Genomic DNA, 25818 nt, shown 5'->3' on the forward strand with positions numbered 1-25818 from the left:
TGTTTCCTTGGCAATAATATGAAGTACCAATCACTGATGAAATAGTAGGATTTCATCTCAGTCCCCCTTATTTTTGCTTCTCAAATAAGCCATTGGTAAATTAGCACAATGGTAGTTATTTATTCTCGGTCATACTTTTTGTCATGTTGCTCTTTAAATCTACTGTCAGGAGATCTAGAAATGCCATGAACTGAAACTTTGGGAATGATTTATCAATACAAAGAAAGGCACCAAAAACAACAGCCCTTTAAAATTAGGACAATCAAGGAGGTCCATCTTACAGAGAAGGTAGCTAAAATAGCTTTTTATTTTCTCTTTTGCTATAAATGTCAAATCTTGAAATCATAAAAGCTAAAATATTCCGAAGTCAGACAAGGGTAAAACTATAAACAAACATCAGACACTGAAAATCACATGGACACCACTGAAACCTCATTTGTAATGGTGACTAATAAATAATTTATTTACTTAACTCTTTTTTTGTTTTCTTTTCTTTTTAAACAAATACTTATAAGCTCCTTACATTCTCTAAGGTTAGATTTGAGTAAGGATAAAATACAAAATAATGAATTGTGTGTATGTGTTTAAGCATATCATTATGAAAATATATAATGCGTACCTTTTGAAAGTTACTGTAACAGAAGAGAATATTCCTGATTCCTTTAATTCCAAATTAAGTGCTCTTTTGAGTTAGGGAAAAGTGGCCTGCAAATAAGGATACTAGACAGTTAGTATAGTCACTGATATTTTTTAAGAAGCTGAGTCAGTGAGAAGAATGGTCTATACAGTCCTGAAAGATTTATGATAGAGAATGCTATCCATCTCTTGAGAAAGAACTGTTGGAGTCAAATGGATATGCAACAAAGCATACTATCTTTCACAGTAGTGTATTTATGGTTTTATTTGGGGGGTTTTATTTTGAATGAGTTTGCAATTACAACAATGACCAATATGAAATTGTGTTTTGCATTAGAATTTAAAAGAAAGAAAAAGAATATTCCATAAAGAATAAGTAAAAATCTGTTCAGAGAGTCCCAGGAGGCCTGGGAAAAAATCATCTTGCAAGACAGAGAAACTGAGAGCCAGAACCATTTACTATCAAAATTTTTGTAACATCAGAGCTATGACACATTATGATCTCTAGTCCTGCTTAGACCTGGGAGATCATAAATCATGGAAGGGATGCTGTCTGTCACTGGCTTTTCATGGCACATCCAAACACATTAACACATCATGGTGTGGGTTAAAGCTGGTGACATGGAGAATAAAAACTACTCACAATCAGTACCTTACAGTTTCCAGATATTTTTCATGCAACAATGCAAAAATCTTCTGATGCAGGGAATACAAAAATAATCATTTCTATTCCTTAGATGAGGAAAATGATTACTCACAGAGATCATATTGACTTGTGTGTGATGGCATAGCTTTGAAGATATTCAAGTTGTAACATGGGCCTACATCCCCTGATTACAAGCCAAATTCTCTTTCCACTAGGCCAGAATCCTTAGGATCTACACTACACAACTGACCTCAGGGTTCATTCAATACTTGAGCTCCATGTTATGCAAATAATGAATAAGTACCACAGCATTTTATTACATTTTTAGCTTGTGATTTAAGAATAACTACAACTACAACTGAGACCTTCCCATGAAAGAGATGATAATAAAAAGATTGCAAATTTGTGATACCTCAAATAAATTTTTGCATTGTCAAGGGTGATTTAAAAGAATCATGAACAAATATTTCTTAAACAAAATGTGCAGACTTCTCACTAGTTTCCTCATATGTAAAATTAAAAGATGTTTGAGTTCTCTTCTGTCTCTAAAATTCCCTGGTTATATGATTCAGATACATTTCTGAACTAGATACTTATATCCCTAGCATCCCTCTAATACACAGTCTTGTGATCCTATTAACAAAAAGAAATGAGGTAGATTTGGCATAACTTATTGTCACCACTTTTATTGGATCCTAATAACTACTTCCTGTTTCTCATATTTGCAAACCATTGACTTAATAATCCATAAAATTGTGTTGGGGGCCACTGTCAAACTCACCAGCTGCTTCTGGAACCTACCTTCTTCCTTTAAAAAAAATGATAACATTTTACTTATCTCCAAACTTCTGTTCTCCTATCCCCATTATTTGATGGTATCTTAGTAGAGGAAAAAGCACAGTAGGTTCAGAAGAATCTAGGTGGCACCTACTTACTAGAGTTAATGTGAGAATTAAATGAGATTTGTAAAACAGTATAGTCCCAGTCACATCACAGAAGCTTAAATGTTTATTTGTTTTTCCCTCCCTCACTTGCTTCCTTGCTTTGTTCCTTCTTTCCTTCCCTCCCTCTCTCCTTCCTTCCTTCTTTCCTTTTTTCCTTCTTTTCTTCCCTTATCCCATCAAACTAGAATCAAATTAAGTTTCTGATTCTGGTGGCAAAATGTTCAAGGGCACAGATAAGCCTCATCACCAGCAGGCTGGCCTTTTAATCATGAGTCCTTTGAAGATTTTTGACAGTCCTTGGCTATTTTGAATGCAAAATGTCATGGATACTTTTTTTCAAGGTTCTTGGTTCTTATACTTCATTAATCAGTTCTCTATTAAATTCAGAATTGAATTAAATTAAGAATAAGTGTTTCCTTCATTCATTGTTTTCTCATCTTGTTATGAGATGGTATTGATGAAAAAGCAACTAGGGAATCTGTTAATCTGCTCTTAATAGAGTGAGTTCTCTGTTAAATTCTCAGGATTTGGTCTTATTATCATCTGATATGTAAACTCTTGTACCGGCTTTGTAATCTGTACAATGAAGTCATTGTTCATATCTTCCATCAGACCAGGCTGTCTGTAATATACTTCTATAATGATATCAGTACTGTGTTTCTCCATATATCCTCAAGGTCCCTGCATCTACCATGTTTGACTTACATGGTCATGTACAAATTTCCTTCTCTGAATCTTGTTTTAGAACAAAATATTCATGTCAGATGCATTCTACCAAACCTTTATAATACTTATGAGTTTTTAATCATTTTTTTGGATAATGTTTCAAACACATTTGCCTGTTACCTCTACTTTCATCATCATCCGTATACAAACTCTAAATCACAGCAAAGAAAGTCATTTGTAGAATGAAGTATTATTTGGAGGATAAGAGTTGAAGGGATTGACTTAGCATGGGCAAACCTAGTATCTGGAGAAGTATCGAGGTTATGAAGACAACAATATAAGAAGTGTTCCAAACAGAATATATAGAGAAAAATGATCAGTTGGATGATAAGGAAGCTCTCTTGGGGCCCAGTGGTTACTATACAATGGAGTAGAAAATAGAGTTTGATGGTTTTTGCATATAGTATAAATTAAGAAAAATAATTCTAGGATTTATTTTACTTAATGTGGTCATATTGGACTATGAAGATCAGCATAGAGTAAGTTCAAACCTCTTCTTTTGACTCATAAGGCAGGAATATTACAATGCCTGGGTGCTTGAGGTACCCCAAACTGCTCCTCTTTTCATCATAGATCTCCTCTGTACCAAAAGATGGAGATCCTCATAAGTATAAAGTATATTAGTCTGTAGTTCTATTCAACAACTAGTAAGCTGCTCAAGCCCAAGTGCCATCATTCCATGTTTCCTTCCCTTTTCCCTTAAACAACTCCGAATTCCTGCTACTCATTATTTCTACCTGGTTAGGCACATTTCCCCCCTCCTTTCTAGTCTTTTTACACAGTATTGCCCTCCATGTACTCTGCTTTCCATACTACAGTAACACTCACTTCTGGTGTTCTATAATGCAACACGCTTATTACCCAACTTTGTATATTTCCACTGGCTTCCCCCATGCTTGAAATTCTTTCTTCCCCCATCACTACCTCCTTAATTTCATAGCCTCCTTCGAGTCTCAAACTAAAATTCCACCTTCAGCAAAAAGCCTTTTTTTATTCCTTGTTAATGCTTATGGTTTCCCTCTAAGATTATCTCCAATTAATTTTGTATATATCATGTTTATACATAATTCTTTGCATTATTATCTTCCCATTAGACTGAGCTCCTTGATAGCAGGCATCATGTTTGTCTTTTTCCCCCCAGTGTTTAATACAGTTCCTGAACATGATAAGTATTTAATAAAAACTTGTAGACTTGACTTTATAACACCTTCCATGCTCTTTGCATTGCTTGCATAGATATTATCCCAGTTCAGGCCATAATCATATCTCATATAGTCTATGGTAACAGCCTTCCAATTGTTCTCCAATATCTCCTTTTCCCTACTCTCCAATTAGTTCTTTCCCCAACTGTAAAATAGTTCCCCAAAGGAACAAGTCAGTCAGTTAGTCAATGAGCATTTACTAAATGCCTAGTATGTGACAGGCACTATTCTAAGCAGTGGGTATAGAGGAAAGCAGATCTCTGTTCCCAAGGAGCTCACAATCTAATGGAGGAGGCAATAAGCCAATATAAGCCAATATATATAAATGAGCTATATACAGGATAAATAGGAAATAATTAACAAAGGAAAAGCACTAGAATTAAAAAGAATTGGGAAATGCTTCCTAAAAAAGGTGGGATTTTTAGTTAGGACTTCAGGAAAGTAAAGAGGCAAAGATGAGGAGGGAAAACATTTCATGCTTGGGAGATAAAACAGAGAAGATTATTACCACAGAGAGAACAGCAAGTAGATTGTCTCATTGGTTTGAAGGGATGTGATAAAGAGTAAGATCGAAGAACACTAGAAATGTAGAAGGATTCTGAGTTATGAAGGCTTTAGGATGCCAAACAGAGGATTTTGTATTAATCCAGGAGGGATCCCTTAGAGTTTATTCAGTACAGGAGTGACATACTCAGAGTTTCACTTTGGGAAAGTTTGGTGGTTGAATGAAGGATGCTTTAGACTGGGGAGAGACCTGAGGCTGTCTATTGCAATAGGTCAGGCATGAGATGATGGACCGCACCAGAGTGGTGGTACTGTCAGAAAATAGAAGGGGAATATTGAAGTCATGTTGAAAAGATGAAATCAACAGGCCTTGATCACGGATTGGATATAGAGAAGGGGTGAGAGATAGTAAGGTATTAAAGATGATACCTAGGTTGTGAGCTTAGAGGATTGGGAAGATGGTATTGCCCTCTGTAGTAAGAGGGAAAGATAATGAGTTCAGTTTTGGACATACTGGTTCACCAGAAAGTCAAGGTGGGGAAAAGAGGAAATAATGGCTAATGGAGGGGAAGTGATCTTGGAGAGAACTGAAAGATCAAGGGATTAGAGGCTACAGAGCTGATGAAGTAGGGTTTGGCATGAGAAAGATGACAAATTTGAAGGGAAAAAAAAACCCAAACTTGGTTGCCTCCCATAATTCAAGTTAAGAATTGCAGATTACCTCTGATTGAGTCATTTCTCATGGAACAGCTTAAAAACTGACTATATCATGGAAAATGGCATGTATATTGGATACCATTCCAGTTGATATAAAGGAAAGTGCTGCTGGGATAAAGGAAGATGGTTTTGCTCATGCTATTTTCATTTCACCATATTGAGTTACTTGCATGACTTGGCACAGGGCTTGTGTCACTATTGGTTTTTTAAAAAAACCTTTTGGGTTTCAAAGTCTAAAAAGCTTTTATAAACGCAGTAATCAATCATCCCAATAACTACAAACATATATTTATTACCTAGAAGCAAAATAGTCTTAAAACTCCTTTAATGAAAAAAATCATGATTCCAATTGCCTTGAAAACAATCTGAATTATGCTGAAAAAATGAAAACATGAAGATTTCTAGGTCTGCTAATATTTACATGTCACAAGGTGATTAAAATAGCATATATTGACCCTACCTTTGGAGAATACTGAATATTTAAAAGGAAGGAACAAACCCCTTCATTTCTCTTCATTCATTTCCAAAGCCAGTGTTGCTACTACATTTTCAAAGTAGTCTCTTATTTGCCCTCTCTCTTCTCCCTCTCCTCTTTTCTATGTTTACCTTCTCCTCTCTTCTTTTTTCCAATCCTTTATCATCTCCTATTCTTTTCCCTTGTTTACTTTTCCCACTCCTCCCTATTCTCCAGTCTTCCTCTCTCTGCCTTTCTTTTTGCATCATTCTCCCTTGTCTTCATATGATTTTGCCTGTTATCTCTGTCTCTGTCTCTAGTGCTGTCTATCTCTGTTTCTGTCTTTGTTTTTTTCTCACTGTGCTTTTTTTTTGGTACATGAGATAAAACTTGATATCTAGAATTATTAAGAAATAAATACAGGACTTTTTTTTATTTCCCTTTCATTTCAACTGGGAATCTATGTAAGAAATCACCCTTGATAATAAGCTAATGCTATTTTCTTCTAGAGACTTAAATTTTTTTTCTTGTTATAAGGTGGTTTATGAAAGATGGATATAAGAGCTTAATGGATAATAATTGTCTTGTTTTTATTTTCTTTACTTTTTATTTTGTTTATATAGAATATTCCCATAAAATTCATTTTGTATCTTTTCCATGGAGGAAAGACTAAGCTATGTTTTTTGCAATGACCAAACACCTAGGGGAAAAATAAGATATTCAGTTATTCATTTATTGTCCTCCTTTTACCTACCTAGTCTAGTCAAGTATCAGGACACTTTGAAACATCTGAATGACTGATTGATTTTTTCCCCTTTGCATTTGGATGTTTTAGCATTCTGTAGGCAATTTCCCACACTGCCATTAGTCCATTTTTCTCCCTGGGAATTATAGAGATGGAGATAGATTCTACTGCGAAATTTTATTCATTAAATTGAACAAAGAAATAAATTTTTGTGGCAATGCAGAATATCCTCTATCTTTGGCAAAGGATTCTAACCCAGGAAAAGTTTATGTTCTGCACATTCTAAGACAAGTTGCTATGGCATTGAACTCTAACCTCTTTTCTGATACTTTAGCAAAGAAAAGTACAGAAAAAGAACATGGGTTAAGAATTACTCCTCTATTTGAAAACATTCTTTGGCTCACCAAACCTTTTGACCAATACTCTCCTAATGTGAGAAAAATAGGCAGCAAGGATTCCCTAGACTGTGGCTCCTCTTTTCCCAGTGGTTTACAATGTGATCTATAGCCTAATAAAGGTAATCTAACAGCATGTGATCCTGTTTTTGGAACTAAAACCCTGAAGTTCTTTCAGGCAAGGTCAAAGCAATGTTCCCTGTGTAATTCCTGCTACAACCATCTGTACCAGCGGAAACAAATAGGGCTAAAAATCCTTCTGGAGTTAGTAATGAATTTATCCATGAGTCCTTTGGAGCCTGTATCTAGAAAGATAGCTCATAGCAAACCCCGAGGGGCAGAGGGCTATGTCATGCCTGTGACCATTTGCAGTTGAGTGGAAGCGGAATGGAAAGGAATCTTTGAAGTAAAGGATGTTCATAAGATATGGGTTCATAGGCTAGAATGGGATTAGAATGGGGATAGACATGAATATACCTGGAAGTCAACGTGCCCTGGCCTCCACATATTTCTAGGCTAAGGAGGTCTCTGAAACAAAGAGATTTTTCTCTTAGTGATAATGATATCTTACATTTTTATAACACTCCAGGTTAGGAAAAGGTGTTTTTTTTTTTCGTGCCTATCATTTCATTTGTTCCTTAGAATTCAGAAGTATTTCATTTGAGCCCATCTGCTCAGTGAGGTAGATAAAGCTGATACAGGTACAGAGAGTTTAAGCCAAGTCAAAACCCTTTCATTAGGTATCAGCTTCTGTGATAAATACTGATTAAACAAAGAAAGAAGGGGGAGGAAACAACAGCCACCATCATTCCCTGCTCTCAAGGAGCTCACAGTCTAATCAGAAAGACAACATGCAAACAACTACGTAATGTCTGTAAACACATGTACACGCAGGTACACATATGTCTATGCATGTGTGTAAACACATATACACCCAACACACACATATATGCACACATGTGTACAAATACACACACACACACACACACACACACACACACACACACACACACACACACACACACCCTGATGCACTGGTGAAAGAGAGCTGAAAAAAAGCCAGAGAAGCCACGGGGCAGAGAGATGAGAAGGAAAAACATGCTTGACAAGTGGAGAGACAGCTGGAGGGCAGTGTGATGCAATGGAAAGGAAAGAAGTACCTGACGACATATTAGCTAGGTGACCTTGGACTACCAACTTTCCTTCTCTGAGCTTCTCTGAGCTTCTCTGACCCTTTATCTGAAGGGACTGGACCTAGATTGTCTGTGAAGTCTCATCTAGTTTTAAATTCTATAATTCAGTTATGTGCCTCGGGTCACCCCAATAATCCCAATGTGTGGGATTGCCCCTAGGAAAGCTTCCTTTTTTCTCCCTCCTCAGAAAACATGCATTCTTTAATTCAAAGAAGACAATCCAGATGGACATCATTTGCATTGTTTCTTATGTAAAAAGTCAATTTAAAGAGAGATTTCATCCCATAATACATTCCATGATGTTGCTAAACCAAGATAAGAAGGAAACATTTACTCCCATAGGTGTATTCTGCTCAAACTCTTCAATAAGGTCTCCTTGACTTGGAATATGCCTTCTGAGAACTTTACATTTCAAAAATACTGTCTAAATTGCTCAGTGCATTTACTCCCCAAACTCCTAGTACAGATAGCGCCGGTTTCATTGTCACTGCCAATCTCCTCTGGGTAATGGACCAAAAGTCATTTCCACTCGAGTGCAGTTCCTCCTTCTAAATGAATCATACATCTTGATTTTTTAATCTTTTTTTCTCAGAATAAGTGTTCTCAGAATATACTATAAATGGTACTCCTGGCATTTCCTTAAAATCTTTCATTTTGGGGTAATTTCTTCTATCTTTTCCTCTACTTCCCCACATCAATACTACTAATAGGTTTATCAAATTGGGAGGGCAATGTTACGGGTTACTTTGTTTTCTTTTGATCATCTAATTTCTTTCATGTTAACTGTATATTATGTTGCCCCAGTATATAAGCTCAGAGTTACACATGCCTGCCTCCCACTGGGGGTCTGTTACAAAAAGATAAGACACAGCATTTTGGGGGAAGGTTGGGAATGGAAGGAAAAGAGTTCGCATTGTTGGAAAATCTTAGCTTAAAATTCGTGGTTGTTACTTTCACAAATACCTCTCTTAAACTTCAAAACTCCCGACAATATTAGTTGTCATTCAGAGTAGTATTCTTGGAGGAAAGGTTTTTTTAATTTCAATTTGAAGAGGAAGGACCTAATGTACCCAATTTCATTTACCTAAGAAATTGTCCTAGTTATTAACTCTTTAATGGACTTGATCACAAACTATCTGTTTCTTTTTTATACTTTTTTATTTTATATTTTTGCAGATAAAATGTAGATACAATTTTAATAAACCTTCTGACATTTTGTGATCCATATTCTTCCCCACCTTTCCCCACTCCCTGAGACAGCAAGTATTATGATATAGGTTATATGTATGTTATCATGTAATACATATTATTTCTATTTGTCATGTTGTGAAAGAAGACACATATCACTTATACTAGAGAAAATACATGAAGGTAGTGAAGTAAAAAATGGTATGTTTCAGTCCTCATTTGGACTCCAGTATTTCCTTCTATGTCAGTGGGTAACCTCTACCATCATGAGTTATTGCTGTTACTGTGTGTGTTGTTCTCCTGGTTCTGTTCACTACATTTTTATCACTTCGTATAAGACTTTCTAGGCTTATTTGTGACTGTCCTGTTCGTCATTTCTTATGACACAATAGTATTCCATTACAATCATGTACCGCAACTTCTTCAGCTATTTGCTTTCAGTTTCCAATTCTTTGCCACCACAAAAAGAGCTGCCACAAGTATTTTTGTACACATAGATCCTTTTCACCTATCTGCTCTCTTTGAGAACCAGACAGTAGTGGTACTGCTGTGTCAAAGGGTATGTATAGTTTTATAGCCCTTTGGGGCGAGATTGTGCCAAATTGCTCTCCAGAATGGTTGAATCAGTTTACAGCCCTATCAATAGTGTATCAATAACAAATATTAATAAATGTCTAATAATAAAAAAATAGTGTATCAATGTCTCAATTTTCCCACATCCCCTCCAACATTGATCATTTTCCTTTTTTTTTGGTCACATTAGCCAGTCTGATATAAAACAACCTCAGAGTTGTTTTAATTTACATTTCTCTAATTAATAGTGATTTGTAATATTTTTTCATTTGACTAAAGATAATTTTAAATGTTTTGCTTAAGAACTTCCTCTTCTTATCCTTTGATCATTCATCAGTTAAGGAATGCCTTATATTCTTAATTTGATTCAGTTCTCTATACATTTGAGAAATGAAACCTTTGTCAGAGATAATTGCTATAAATTTTTTCCCCATTTTGTTACAAACCATGTATTGTTACTTTAGATGAAATCTCACCAGGGCAGAACACAATTACTATTGTAGGTACTATCACTTCCTTTCTTTTTGATATTGTGTCTCTTTCAATGTGGCTTAAAGTCATATTAATTTCATCAGTTACCAGATTACATTGTGGATTAATATTGAAATTTCAGTTCATTAAAATCCACAGATATTTTTTAGAAATGCTTCCCAGTCACATATTCCTGTATTTTACTTGTCAAAGGATGGCAGCATAATCCAGTGGAAAAGGCAAGAGATTTGGTGTTAGAGGAATTAAATTTGAATCCAAGCTCTTTCACTCATTGCCCATGGGATATTGGACAAGTCATTTAACTCCACTGGACCTCAAGTTCCTTCTCTGTAAAATGAGGGGATTGGTTTCAATTACTATTACAGACAGAGCTTTACATATCTAAACCTGAAGTGTTTTTGTTTTTGGAACTGAAGTATAAGAGTTTACATTTCTTCCAACAATATTTAATTTTATTAGATTTAGAACTATGGTTAAGGCTGTCCTTTAGGATCCTGGCTCCTGTCATCTGGTGTGTTAGCTACTTTTTCCAACTTCGTGTCATTTGCAAATTTCATAAGCATACCATTTATGTATTCACTTAAGTCACTGATTTAAAATGTCCCACAACACAAGGCCAAGGACAAATCCCTGAAGGAGTATTGGAATCTTCTTCCCTCTTTTGTTGATAGGGCCCTTTGGATCTCATCATTCAAGTGGTCAAAGGGTAAAAAGTCCCTATTCATATTGTGGCATATCTCCCTCTTAAGTCACCCCTCATATCCCTGGGGTCAGAGTAGAAGGAGTTGTACAAAAAGCTCATGATGATTTGGCTTCTCCACTGTAGTCCTCCACTAATAGCTCCTCTTGTGGAAGTGCCTCTGAGTTCTCCATAGTTAGGTCAGAGGAGTGTGAGTTAATGGAAGATTTCACCATTTTGGAAAGACCTGAGGTATAGGATGATCATTTGTCTGCTGCCTAAGACCAGTCCCGCTAAGTTTGAGAAGCTTGTCAGTGATTTCAGATGATCCTTATTTTTCAAAAACAAGTCAACAAACATTTATTAAGCAATTACTATTTGCTGCTTAACCACTTTGAGCCCTGAAATTATTATCAAAGGGGTAAATGGATTATGATGGAGGTAACTATTCACACTGACTTAGTTGAGTAGCTTTAAACTACAGTGACATAAACTCAGTAACCTATAATAATACATTCTATTATATATTTATACTAATTTCAATTAAAGCAAATTAAAGCATAGAGAATCATATAGTCTAGTATAAGGAATAAGGTGGGAGAATTGGAGTCAAGGAGAGCAGGGTTGAGATTCCATCTCAAATACTTACTAACTGTGTGACTCAGGACTTAACTCTTTGTGCCTCAGTTTCCACATCTATAAAATAAAGGGGTTGTACTTATTGACCTCTAAGATGTCCATATATGATCCTCTGATTTATTCTACCATGACATCCTCTTTTCCATTCTCCTTTATCTGAAGAGAAGCACAAGATATTAGAACTGGACCTGAACATAATGATCATCTCTTCCATAACCCTCATTTTATTTTATTTTTTTTTAATTTTTATTTTGAATATTTTCCCATAGTTACATATTTCATGGTCTTTCCCTCTTCCCCAAGCCCCCTTAACTCCCCTTAGCCGACACACAATTCCACTGGGCATAACCTTCATTTTTAGAGATAGAGAAACAAGCCCTAGAGATGTAAAATAACTTGTTCCAAGTCATACAACTAATGACATATTTCAGCAGTTCTTATAATCATGCAACTATTGGTGGTCCCAGTTTACTTCAAATGGTAGTGGTGGGAGTGAGTACAAATGGAGACAGGGGTGAGAAGAGTTGACTCCAAAGAGCTAGAGGTCTGAAAATGTATAGATTTTATATAGCACCGCAGCTACCAATATTTGCAACATTTTTTTTATCCAAATAAATTATGTATTCTCTTTTTGCCACTCTCCCCGTTTTTCTCAACCTTCTGTTTACTATAATCCTTTTATACAAAGAATTGGTCTCTCATGTCTTCATTTATCTTTTTGTAAGATGCATTTTCCAAGAGGTATAAGTGTAGGTGTCATCTGCAACCACTTTCTGGACCTCTTGATATCCTATATAGAGTAATAGGTACCTGAATGCTTCTGAAAAACAGACAAACTGACTTGCTTTCTGTAGAGGAGAAACTTTTAGTACGTGCGTGCCAAGAGTGAATGCTCCTTCAAATTCTGTTCTTTGGGTGTTCTACCTTCACTTAAGACTAAATCAACTATATTTGAGAGGATAAGTAGTAGAACAAGATTCCCCCACAAGGGGATTTTGAGAGTCTCTGAAAATCAGACTGATAAAATACTTGGACGAGTTAATCATTCCAGGCTGTCACGTCTCACAGTAGGAGTTAGAGGCTGGGGCTGCTTGGTAAACCTCTGTTCTTCTGATCTGTGACTGAAACAGTGTTTCCTTTAAAAATAAATCTTGTTTTTCTGTGCCCCATGTGTTTCACAGCCACAGAAGCAACTCCTAAGTTGAGACCTATCTCGTCTTATTATAGTATTGTTATCTCAAGTTCCTCAATAATTGTCTCCTTTCCAAAGCTGTTGATTAAATCATTTCATCTAACACCCTGTTAAATACTTTATTCCTGGTTGAGTCTGGAAATGGGATCTGGGTATTAAATCAGTGGACTTTCAAGAAAGGGAAGTTCTGGCAGTTGCAACATATATCTTCTGGGTGATTTTGCTGTGTCAAACAAATAAGTATTTATTGAGCCCTCCAAAAGGTGCATGGCACTCAAAAAGACTTAGGTTAGTGTACCAACCTCTCACCAACTCGAATATCAATTTTATCACTTTGTGTGTCAAGCATCACCTAAAATGAGGGAGAAGGGCCTGCAGGCACTATGCAATGGAACCACTTGACTCAGCAGCCAGGCTGCTAATGGTTGAACACTCATATAACTTGAATTTTTTAGAGTAAATCTCTTTTAGAGAGGGAAAGAACCTTGGAGTGAAGACAAAGACTTGGTTGGGTGGGTCTTTAGACTATCTTTGAATTTTGCTTAGTGATATAGTGGGTCTAATTTTAAGAGGTGGAGAGTAAATGGTTTATCTACTATTATTAATAATAACTAATATTAACAAATTGCTTACTATGTGCCAGGCATTGTGTTAAGCATATATTATCTTATTTGATCCTCTCAACAACCCTGCAAGGTAGGTGCTATTATCATCCCCATTTTACAGATGAGGAAACTGGGGCAAACAGAGGATAAATACCTTGCCATGGGTCACACAAACAGGAATAGGAATCTCCTAAGGCCAAATTTTAACTCGGGTCTTCCTGACTCCAGGCCTAGGATTCCATTCAATGCATTACATAGATGTTTTTAGACTATTGTGACAATTTAGCAAATTATAGGGACGGCTAGGTGGTTCCGTGGATAGAGCACCAGGCCTGAATTCAAATCTAGCCTCAGATACTTACTAGCTAGGTGACTTCTAGCAAATCACTTAACCCTTTTGCCCCAGTTTCCTCATCTTTAAAATGAGCTTGAGAAGTAGTAAATGGCAAGCCATGTCAGTATCTTTGCCAAGAAAATCTCAAATAGGGTCACAAAGAGTCAGACACAACTGAAAAATAACTAAACAACAACAATAAAACAAATTATAATTCAACAGCCCTGAATGCTTTTCTCAAGAACCATACATTTTCTAAATCCTTGGGTATCTTTCTCCTCCCTTGATGGTAGGGTTGGATATATTATTTACTATACTATAAAGACCAATAGCAGATTGAAAGGATGAGAGGACAATCAGATCAAGTCCTGATTTTACCAAGAATTGGTTGTGTGACCTTTGGCAAGTTATTTAAATTCTCCAAACCTGAGTAAAATGAGAGAATAGGTCTAGATGCTGTTTATGTTCCATTCTAGGTCTGGATTCATGATAATGTGTGTACTGATCCCTCCAAAAAGAAGTGACTCTACTTTCTTCATCTTCCATTCCTCTTTTTTTGACCTTTCTACTTATTTGTGGAAGTCTAATGAAAATAATAGTTAAATGAGTACTTGTCCATCCCGACCCCACCTCCCAATATTGACCTGCTATTCCACTAGATTGTAAGCTCTCTTGAAGGCAAAGATTGTGTTGTTTTTCATCTGTGTATCCCAAGTCTCTACCACAGAATCGGGGCACATGGCAGATGTTTAACAAGTATTTGCTGGGTTCATTAAAATAATTGAGGACTGAAGAATTAGGAGTGAGGCCAAAGCCCAGAGGTTTTAACATGATAACATCCCTCAGGGCATAGACTACTTGGCATTTCATGTTTTTCAAAACCTTTCTTTACACTGTGGGCACTTAACATGTGCTAAACCTTCTTAACAATAAAGCCAGTGAAAAACAAAAAAGAAGAAGACTGGGGGAAACCAACTTCTGAAGAAAATGAAAAAAATGGCTCCTCATGGGGAAAATGACAGAATATTCAAAAGGGATCAGAAGAAAGGGTGGTTATTAAGATACTACTTTCTCAGTTTCTAAACTGAACTTTTGCTCACAGCAGGTGAATGATGGTTTCCTCCTACACTTAAACTTCCTCCCCTGCCGGTGTACAGTCTGTTAAGTAAACAGAGACTTTATACTGAGAAAGGAACATTTCTCTATTTTGGCTATGAGTTGTTATTTTTAAAGCTTCATTCTCCAAGCCCCATCCTTGTTTATTTTTTTCACTAGAAAGAAAAATTGCTACTTGTAAAAAAATCAAATGCATTGTGTGCTCTCTCAACACGAAAGGCTACCTCACTATTGAGAGTGACCATCTTTACTAAGTGACCAGCTATTGGATATTTTCTCACATTTCTCAACCTATCTGTGCCCCAGATAATTCTTGTTAATATCTGCATTCAGTTTTATAATCAAAGCAAAATTCAGAGTTAAGAAACCTTTTCTGGCAATTTTAGGCAAGGAACCACACTTGGATTAAATTACCTGAAAAAAACAACAACAAATTTGTACTATTAAAAACAATCTGAATTTGAAAAAGTTAAATTAAAAATGGTATGACGCATATCACATATTGAGATCTAATCAAATCTACATGGGCTAGGAGAAATAAACCAGATCTTCCCATTACAATTCTTTCTTCACATTAAATGTGAGACATTGTTGATCAGCTATAGCTTGATTAAAGCCAATATCTTACTGTTTTTGTATGATTTTTGTTTATGTATGAAATCTGTCATTTTGTTGATATAGAACAGCGATGGCAAACCTTTTACAAAATGCATGTGAGCTGCCCCTTAACCCCAGTCAGGGGAAGGAGGAAGTGCTCCCATTGGGCTGCTGGGCAGAGGGGCTGGTCATGTGAAAAATCACCAGAGCAGCCCTTTCCAGCATACTGCCATAGGTTCACCAACACGGATATAGAAGAACTCTCAGAGTAGAAACCTTTTTACCAATGGAACAATTTATAACATCAGAAAGGTGCTTGGGGAAACTGAGGCAATCTTTTTAGACTTTCCTAGCTTATTCTCTATCTAATTCACCCTTAACAAACCTTTTCATCCCTTCTCAAATCTCCAATGACTCCCTCCAGCTTCCTCTCAGTGATAATCTCATCTCAAATTTTACTGAAAAAATTAAGGACATTCTCTGGGAGCTCCTTCTTTTCCTCTCTTCCCATCTCACATCTCTCAAATTCTTTTGCTCCTATTTACTTCTCTATCCCTATCTCACATGAAAAGGTAACCCTTTTCCTTGTCAATGCAAACATTTTTACATGTACAAATGATGCCATTTTGTCCCTTCTTCTCCAGAAGTGGCCACTATATCATCCCTATTCTCTGACCACTCTTCTCTTTCTACTGATTGTTTCACTATTGCCTAAAAGCGTGTTCAGGTTCCCCCAATCCTCAAAAAGCTCTCACTTTAATCTATCCATCTCTTCTAGTTACTCTCCCATGTCTCTCCTCCGTTTTGTGGTTAAATACCTTGATAAAGTCATTTACAGTTAGTTCCTCCATTTCCTTTCTTTTCATTCTTTTATCTCTCTCAGGTCTGATTTCTGATCTCATCATTCAACTGAAAACCCTTTCTCCAAAGTTATTAATAATCTTCAAATCTCCAAATTTAATAGCCTCTTTTCAACATAATCTTTTATAATCTCTCTATGGTAATTGATCCTGTCAATCACTCTCTTCTCCTTGATGTACTCTTCTCTCAGTGTTTTTATGATGTTACTTTCTCCTAGTTCTCCTCCTATCTCTCTGACTACTTCTTCACAATATCTTTTGCTAGATCTTCATCCAGATAGCCCTCCTGGTCTCTTTAGGCTGGAACCCCTTCATTTTTCCTTGAATTCTTTTTCATCATTTCATCCTCTAAAGTACTTTACCATCTCCAGAGGTTCAATTATCATCTCTATGCTAATGATTCCCACACATACCTCTCTAGCTCTAACCTCCTGACCTTAAGTCTTGCATCTCCAACTACCTATTGGACATCTTAAATTGTATTTCCCATAAGCATCTTAAATGCAGAATGTTCGTATCTGAACTCACTCTCTTTTCCCTCAAATCATGCCCTCTTTCTAACTTTCCTTTTACTATTGAGAGCACTATGTTCTCTCAGTCATGCAGGCTTGTAACCTCTCTAACTTCTTCTACTCCATTCTTTATTCTTTATCATGACCCTGTCCCCACCCACGCCAGTCTGTTGCCAAGTCCATATAATTCTTTCTTCATATGCTTTCTATAAATCCTGCCCCTCTCTTCTCTGATACTGCCAACACTCTGGTTTAGAGCCTTATCACTTCATACTTTCTTTGCCTTAAGTCTCAGCTTTCTTTAATCCGTCTGCCACTCAGATGTCAAATAAATCATCCTAAATCACAGGTTTGGCATGTTTACACTCCAATCCCCATCTTAATAAACTTCAGTGATTCCCTATTACCTCTAAGCTCACATATGAAATCTTCTATCTGGCTTTTAAATTCCTTCTAAACCTGGGTTCTTCCTACCTCTCCAATTTTCTTATATCTTATTATCCTCCAAGCCTGTTTTGATCTAGTGATACTATCCTCTCTGCTCTTCCTCATAGAAGGTACTCTTTATCACTTCTGGGTTTTTCACCTAGAATCCTCAATCCCTGGAATTTTTTCTCCATCATCTCTATCAGCTTCTCTGACTTCTTTCCCTATAAAATGAGGACATTAGACTCAATGACCTCCAAAGTTGTGGCTTAAGAAAAAAAAATCCTTAGTTCCATTTCTGAGATGTCATATAAATACATGTTTCCTATGGCTACGATACTCTGTCATGAAATAATATTGCTAACAGACAGAAATTTCTTCTTCCCTTTGAACTTTGCTAACAGCATGAGGGAAATAATGAAAAGCAAGTCCTTTAAAGCCCCAGAGTTTACTTCCACAGTTGACTGACAGAATGAGACAAGCTATACTCTTCATTGAGACCATAAAGGGCAGAGTTGATCATCAGTTACCTTCATCCAGTGGTCAATGACAATAGCGATGTTAGCAAATTGTTCTCATTCTTCTAAGATTGTTTTTATAAATCTGTTGTTCTCTCTTATTGTGTTTAGGAAAATTTCCTAATTCAAATCGGTGTAGCTCTAATTCACCTCCTTTAATTTTTTTCTAGGATTTGAAAATATCTTTTTTCTTTTAATTGATAATTAGAAGCCTTTGTTGGTATCTTTACTTCTAATACTCAAATGATACTAAGGGAAGAATAGATCACACTTCTGACTTCTAACATAGATTTTAATTCAATTCTCTTCTGGGAATATAGATCTACAATGTAGCTCTATTTTTGTTTTCACAGGAACCAAGGGAAATGTGTGGAAGGTATGGTGGAGATCTTTGACATGTTGCTGGCTACATCCTCTCGCTTTCGAATGATGAATCTCCAGGGGGAAGAGTTTGTGTGCCTCAAGTCCATCATCTTACTTAATTCTGGTGAGTTGGTGATATGGGGAATAGAGAGTGCCAAGTTGAAGAAAGACAGCTGTCTTTGTTGCATTTTTCAACCAGACATAGTACACCCACTTGAAGGGGGAAGTGGTTTAAATTGAAAGAAGCAGCTAACTACTTCTTATCCGAATTGACTCAAAGAAATTGAAGTTGTACTAGTCATATCCAAGGAGTCAAATGGGCATTGAAGTACTGAAGAAAACAGATTCCTTTTTGTCAGAAAGATTACTACCCTTTTTTCAGCTATCAACAAAAAATTTTTTATGGGTACACATCATATATACTTTTGCAAAGTGCAGAGTTGATGATCCCATTAGGAAATGATGGACCACTGCAAGCACTCAGTCATAAAGAAAGGAGCATATTTGAGAGTGACAACAGTCTTGCTCAAAAATGTCGGGATGAGAAGCCTAGCTGGATTATAAAGAGGGCATTAGAAGGAACCAGAGCCTAAAACACTGGAATGCAGTGAATTGGTCCAGCTAACAGGAGTGTTTTTCATTTTGTCTATGGAGTCTAATTCCATGGTCCCCTCCTATTTATTCATTTTAGAAAGCTTAGCTAAGAGCGGCATCTGTTTTTTTTTTCCTTTTTTTTTTATGCTGAGACTGGCTGATATATAAAGAGTCATTCTAGGTCACACAGATGGAATCTACAGCTCAGCCCAAATTAGTGTTCAGGCTCCTCCCAAATCCTGATCTTTGGATGTAAGCACTAGAAACAATGACAGCCTCTAGAACATGAAAACCAACAGCTATTTATAAAATATAATATAAAAAATCCACCTCTTGGTTATGTATGCATCTCGCCCCCATGAATACCTCAAGAATGTCCTGTTTTGGGTTCCTTAAATCCGAATCAATTAATTTTTTGCCTCCTTTGCCAAAACCCACGGATCTATGGATTCCATCCATAAAGCTGTGGAGAAAGTACATGTAGCTCTTTCCAACCTGACATCTTTTTTGATGTTTTATAGCTTTCTGATCAATATCAATCCTTTCCTATCTTCCCTGAGCCATTTTCGAATGGAAGCAAAATAATTTTCCACTTCTCCTCACTGCCAATGCTAGTAGCCTACATCACTCAGTGGTTATCATGGCAATCACACTCACTTATCAACTGATAAATGGAAATCTACGCTATTACCTTAGCTGAGGCATGAAATACTGGACCAAAGTTACATGGGTAAAAAAAAAAAATCTACTCTATACTAAGGAAGTGATTACCACTTGATTCAAGTTTCTGGTTCCACTCACATACATTGTGATTTTCATTTTGATCATTTGTCCTGCATATTGAAGGGTCCAGATCCCACAATTGCTTTTTAGTGGGATGAGAGTTCTGGGAGCAGTGCCATTCGGCTAGACAGTGCCAGGTCTTGAACCTGCTCCTTCTTAGATGGAGAGCCTGGCAAATACTGATAGGTTCTGAGTGGGCAATCTGGCTAACTTGAGTGAAAGCAGGCTTTTTTCAGGTGTTGGGCTTTCTCCCCCCACTCCTCCCATTAACCAGGAAATAATACTCAGATAGGTAATGAAATTATCCAGGACTGGCCAATCAATGCTAGCTTATGTTCTGGTCTTGGGGAATCAAAAGAATGGATCAGAATCAATCTAGTCTTTTGCCTGCACTGTTGTTTTGTTCACATGAAAGGTTTTCATTTCATTTCATTTTAATGCTGAATAAGAAAACGAGTTATTTGCTATCAGGAGATCAGATTGTATTTGTTTTGGAGCTACACAAAGTCTAGATTTTTAAAAAGCAATTCTTTATGTTTTTCTAAATTTAAAAAAAAAAGAAATGCCAAAGCAAAGGCTTTGCTAAACTCAGAATCATTGATCACAACTAGATTTGGAATTAACCTTACTGTCTTCTTATACAAGTCAAGGCTTCTTCATTCTTGCTAATCTTATTCCATTATCCATTCATTTCCCATTTCTTTGGTGCCACTCTGAGAGAATGCTGGAACTCCTCTGAGCTTCACTTGTGGTCCTCTAGAGGGATCAAAAGCCTGCTTTCAAGATATAAGACACTGTACATTGAGAAATTTTAAAAAATACATCACTGAGATACCAAGGCAACAGCTTGTCTCTCACAGCAAGGGCAATGCTGCTATTTCACTAGCTCAATAACAAAACAGGATCTATCCCTCTAGCCCCATAAAAAGTGAAACGAACCTTACCACTACAAAAACTTACCCTATAAAACTGAGCTATGATTTAAAAGAGTAGATTTTCTATTAAGTAACCAAGTATTGCTCCAAGTGCCCCATGCTGTTCCTGAAAATCAAGGTTAAGAAGAATAAGTATATGAATGACACAGGCAACTTACATGGTGTGGGACTCCTTTTCGGAGGAAAGAAAGAGTCAATGAAAGGTTAGGATAATCAACACTAGTTTTCTCACCTCCAGAAATGGAAAATTATAAGAACAAACATAATTAAGGAAAGAAGGCAAGGAGATCAGGGGTCTGATCCAGGAACACTAAAGGCAGGCACCTGAGATGGATCTGAGGAGTAGCCATCCTATATGCATACCTGGCAGAAACCACAAGAGAAAGGAAACAGGAAACTGGGACTTGAATATGCTGCCCAAACTCTCCAAATATAACAGACTTAGATTTCTCTGTGAGTTGCTATGACCACTCTGTGAGAATTTCATTTTGCTTTATTTATATTGGCTTTAACTTTGAATTAGAGGAGAAGAGATATCCTAGAATTAGTTTTCCTGAAAAGCAAGAAGATCCCTCAAATACCCAATGCATTAGGGCTAAGTTTATTAATCAGGGAAAGGACCCATCATGGCTTGATTGTGCTGTTGGGGAAAATAATTTAATTAATTACCCCGCCTTCCAAAACCAATTTTCGTCCACTGTGTGACCCAACCCTTCACTTTTCTTCCTTTCTAAGTAACAAAGCTTTTCCTGATTAGGCCTGAGATATATTCACTGACCTTTTACTAAGAAGGAAATTAATACATCCAAAAATTGCCCATAATATTTTTAGATAGCTCTACTTGTTAGAATGTCAAAGAGTCCATCAACTAATAAACATTTATTAAAGTCCTAATGTGTATTGGATGCTAGATATGAAGACAAAAGTGAAATGGGCCTTCTCTTCAATATGCTTACATCCTATCTAGAAACACAACATATACTTTCAAAAGGACATAAGAGATATTTAAATTTTCCAAGGGTAATTTGGATGGGAGAAAAGCACTAGATCCAGAAAGACTTTATTGTAGATAGTGTTACTTGAACTGAATTTCAAAGGCAATTGGGACTTTTAGGGGGTAGAAGAGAAGATAAAATGCATTTTTCACACAGAAGGTAGACTAGAAAAGGCAGAGATGGAGTGCCATGTCTGAGGAGTAGCAATAATATTTCTAAGTCTGGATTGTAAAGTGTATGAAGCAGAGAGATACATAAAATGAGGGGGAAAGAAATTAGAGCCGAGTTGTATAGGGCTTAAAATATCGAGCAAATGAATTTGTATATGAATCTAGGGATACTGAGAGCCATATTCTAATGGCAACTGTACATTAGTCTCTTTGTATCTTCTGCATATTTCTCCCAAATACTAATTTTATCCTCGTATGGAATGACTTTGAGTCCCCTAAGCATCCTTATCACCCTCCTCTACATGCTCTCCAGATTATCATTGCCCTTCTTCAAATGACTATTCAGAAGTAAATCCAGGATTCCAACAGTTTCTGATCAGGGCAGGTGCCAGTGGGTCTATCGCCTCACTACTCCTAAGATTCTCTGTTATGTATAGGCTAAGGTTGCATTAGCTTTTTTTGGCTGTAATATCAGACATTGACTTATTTCGACCTCATATTTACCTATAATCCTTACATCTTTTTCAGACTCACTGCTATTAAGGTGGTCAGTTTATTGATGGGCCCATCTCCTATTGATTTACCTCTCCATAATTCTAGGAAAGATATTGGAAAATAGGTTTAATTAGGCGTGATTGGATTGTGACCCGCATCATTTGATGGAACTTCCAAATCAATGGATCACGGATCCATTTGGTATAAAACCTATTTCTAGAACTACATGGAAGCACAGACTCTCAGAGTTAGAAGGGACCTCAGGGGCTACCTAGTTTAACATGTATCCAAATAAAATTTCTCTGTACAACTTACCTAATAAGAGATCATCCAGCCTTTATGAAGCACTATTTCCTGAGACAAGCCAAATTCCCTTTGGGACTACTCTAACTGCTTGGGATGTCCTGCTAGCAAGACCAAATTTTCCTTTTTGCAACTTTTGCTACTTACTTTCAGTTTTGTCCCAAAGATCAAGTAGAATAAAAAAAGTGTTCTTCCATGTTTTAGTCCTTTATATACAGAAAGCTATTCTGTCTCTCTTCTCCAAGTGTTCTCCAAGATTCTCTTTGGTTCTTTCAAATGATCCTGATTTGGCATTATCTCAACGTTCTTTATTGTCTGGATTCTTTCCAGCTTGTCAATGTCTTTATCAAAGGGTAGTATTGAGAATCTAATGTAATATTCAATAAATTATCTGACCAGAGTTGAATATAGTGAGACTCACCTTCCTACTTCTGGACACTATTTTCCCCTTTAGATCAACTAAGACTGACAATCCTTAGTACAGTGCCTAGAACATAATAGATACATAATAAATGTTAGCTAACTAATATTAGTTTTCTGCATTATTCTATCCCAGTAAATTTACACTGAGCATATTGCTTCTCATGCTTGCCAGAGACATTATATTCTCCTTCCTAGATTTATTCCATTTACTCTCCATTTATTCTCTGACTGTATAAATCAGAAAATTAATCTGATGATTTAGAAAGGAAGTGCCAACTATTTAGAACCCCTTGGCTTTGTCAAGATCAAGTCATGTAAAACTAATTTCATTTTTTAGATAGAATTATTGAAATATTAGATCAAAGGACTGCTTTAAGTCTAGACTACCTAAATTTCAGCAAGGCAATTAATTGATAGTTTCTCTTTATGAACAAAATGGGAGAATTGCCTTTTTTGGACAAAATGGGCTTGATTATAATGGAGTGTGTGTGTGTGTGTGTGTGTGTGTGTGTGTGTGTGTGTGTGTGTGTGTGTGTGAGCTGTTGCCAGGAAATGATAGCTATCTTTTAAATATTTGAAAAACTGTTATATGGAAGAAGGATTAGACTTATTCTACCTGGCCTCAGAAGGAAGAAGTAGGAAACAATGGGTAAAGTGGTAAAAAGATAACTTTAGACTGGGAAAAACTTCCTAACTTATAGCTTTCTAAAAGTGGAATGGGCTAACTTAAGAAACAATATCTTTACCAACCAAACATCTTCATCCAGAGGCTGGATAACCACATTTTAGGTATATTATGAAGGGAATTCCTATTTTTGTATGGTTGTCACGATCACTAAGATTTCTTCCAATTTAGAGATTCTGTGATTCTGCTTGCTTTCTTTTTCTCCATCTGTCTCTCTCTGTGAATATAGTAGTAAGAAAATATTGTAGACATATTCCTATATCTAGAAATTGAGAACATTCCTTAATATAGTATCTTACAAATATGCAAAACAGCTGGCCACTAGCCAATCTTTTGGATTGGGGGAAGGACAAGACCTTTCTGGAGCTGAGCAGTCATGGTCAAAGCTAGAAAAAGGAAACATAAACTGAAAAACCAGTCCATGTCTTCACCATCATGCCAAGACTGAAAGACTGAGATGGGCAAGAAGCCTGGGTCCTGGGCAAAGATTCAGGTCTGAGAGAGTTTGGAGGAGATTAGGAAGTTGGGTAGTTGACTATACATCTGAAACAACCTGATCTTCAGAAACTTTAGCCTTTTTATTATAGCAAATTGTTTTCCCTGGGAAGAACAACCACAGCCACCTTCTGACTCAGCCACTTCCATTATGCTATTGGCACCATTCCTCCTCTCCATAGTACCATGGGTCCATGTGTTGTGGAAGGATTTACCAATTCTGGGGCATAAATAATATTCACTGACTCCTATTTCCTCTCCTAGTTTCCAAACCACAACCATTCCCCTTACTATTAAAATTATTCTCATCACATCCATGAATCAGAGGTAACCTGAAAAAAACTTGTCTTTCTGTCATTATGGACAGAGTTTGTTGCAGGAAACAATCATAGAGTATGAAATAAGGAGGATAGGTTTAGCTGATAAACCACTAGGTAGATGGGTAGTATACCCATTGCCTTATCTGCCAGTTATAGGAGTGACTTTTGGCATGGAAGCAATAGGAGGATAATTTAATTTGATCCTCCTTGAAAGGGAAGATTCCATGATTGTATGTTCTTATGGCTTGTAGAGCGAGTCACAAATTAGCTGGGAGCTCTTCCAGGTAATCAGTGATTACTACCAGGGAACTGTAGTGCATAGGATGAATGATAGAAAAGTCCTTGACTGGAACCCTAATTCAAATAGAAGTATGTGCTCCAGTTGGTCAGATGGCCTAATTATCTTGAAAGGAGGTAGCAGAGTCAAGATATGATGTTCCTGGATTCAATTTAGGTGTTCTTTATGCCTGTCTCCTGGACCTTCTTCTTTACTCCCTCTGGACTGCTTCATTTGTAAATCTTATAAACCCCTCCCATCTTCCTTATTACTATAAAGGTCAAACCATTATTCTAATCCCCTAGACCAGTGATGGGCAAACTATGGCCAGCAGGCCAGATGTAGTCCCCTGAAATGTTCTATCTGGCCATGCCATTATTCCTAATCTGATGAATACAATTAGTAGGATACAATACATTGAAACTTCAAAAGGGTTGCCTTAGAAAGAGACTGACAGATGTGCATTTCCTTACTTTGGCCCCCTCTTTAAAAAGTTTGCCCATCACTGATATAGACTATTAAACTGAGTCGTCCTGGATTCCTCACTCTCTCTCCTCCCCCAAATCCCTTTGCAACATTTCTCAAATATGCTGCCATTGCTGCCACTCTAGTAAAGGACTTATCACCTCACCCCTTGATCATTGCAATACTTTGCTGGTGGGTTGGCCTGCCTCAAGTCTCTTCCCACTCAAATCCATTCTTCATTAGGCCACTAAAGTGATTTCCCTAAAAGGTAGGACTACTATTTCACCTCTTATTCAATGAATTCCAGTGGCTAATAATAATAAATTACCTGGAAGGCAGGTGGTGTAGTAAAGTGTTATTTTTAGAGTCAGGGAGTCTTGAATTTGAATTCTATGTAGACATTTACTATCTGAATGACCTTAGCCAACTTACTCAACTATTCTCTGCCTCAGTTTCTCCATCTGTAAAATGTAGGTAATAATAGTACCACCTTGGTAGGCTTTAGAAGGTAAACAAGGATGAGTTGAAAATTCAGATTAATTTTTTACCAGAATGACTGTTAAATGCTAAGACTCAAGGGTTGAGACAAGTATGAACAATAGGTTATAGAAACAAATTCAGA

General features: G+C 36.8%; 1 protein-coding gene across 4 annotated transcripts in view; it reads left to right on the top strand.

Annotated features, from left to right (window-relative positions):
* The window catches only part of ESR1 (estrogen receptor 1), a 327238-nt gene that overhangs the window by 268312 nt on the left and 33108 nt on the right, over positions 1 to 25818 (top strand). For all 4 annotated transcript variants that reach the window (XM_044671713.1, XM_044671712.1, XM_044671714.1 and 1 more), the window contains one exon: positions 18247 to 18380. In XM_044671713.1, the coding sequence (XP_044527648.1) occupies positions 18247 to 18380 (134 nt within the window). The remainder of the gene's footprint in view (positions 1 to 18246; positions 18381 to 25818) is intronic.

Source organism: Gracilinanus agilis, chromosome 4 (genome assembly GCF_016433145.1).
Source record: "Gracilinanus agilis isolate LMUSP501 chromosome 4, AgileGrace, whole genome shotgun sequence".
Taxonomy (NCBI): Eukaryota; Metazoa; Chordata; class Mammalia; order Didelphimorphia; family Didelphidae; genus Gracilinanus; species Gracilinanus agilis.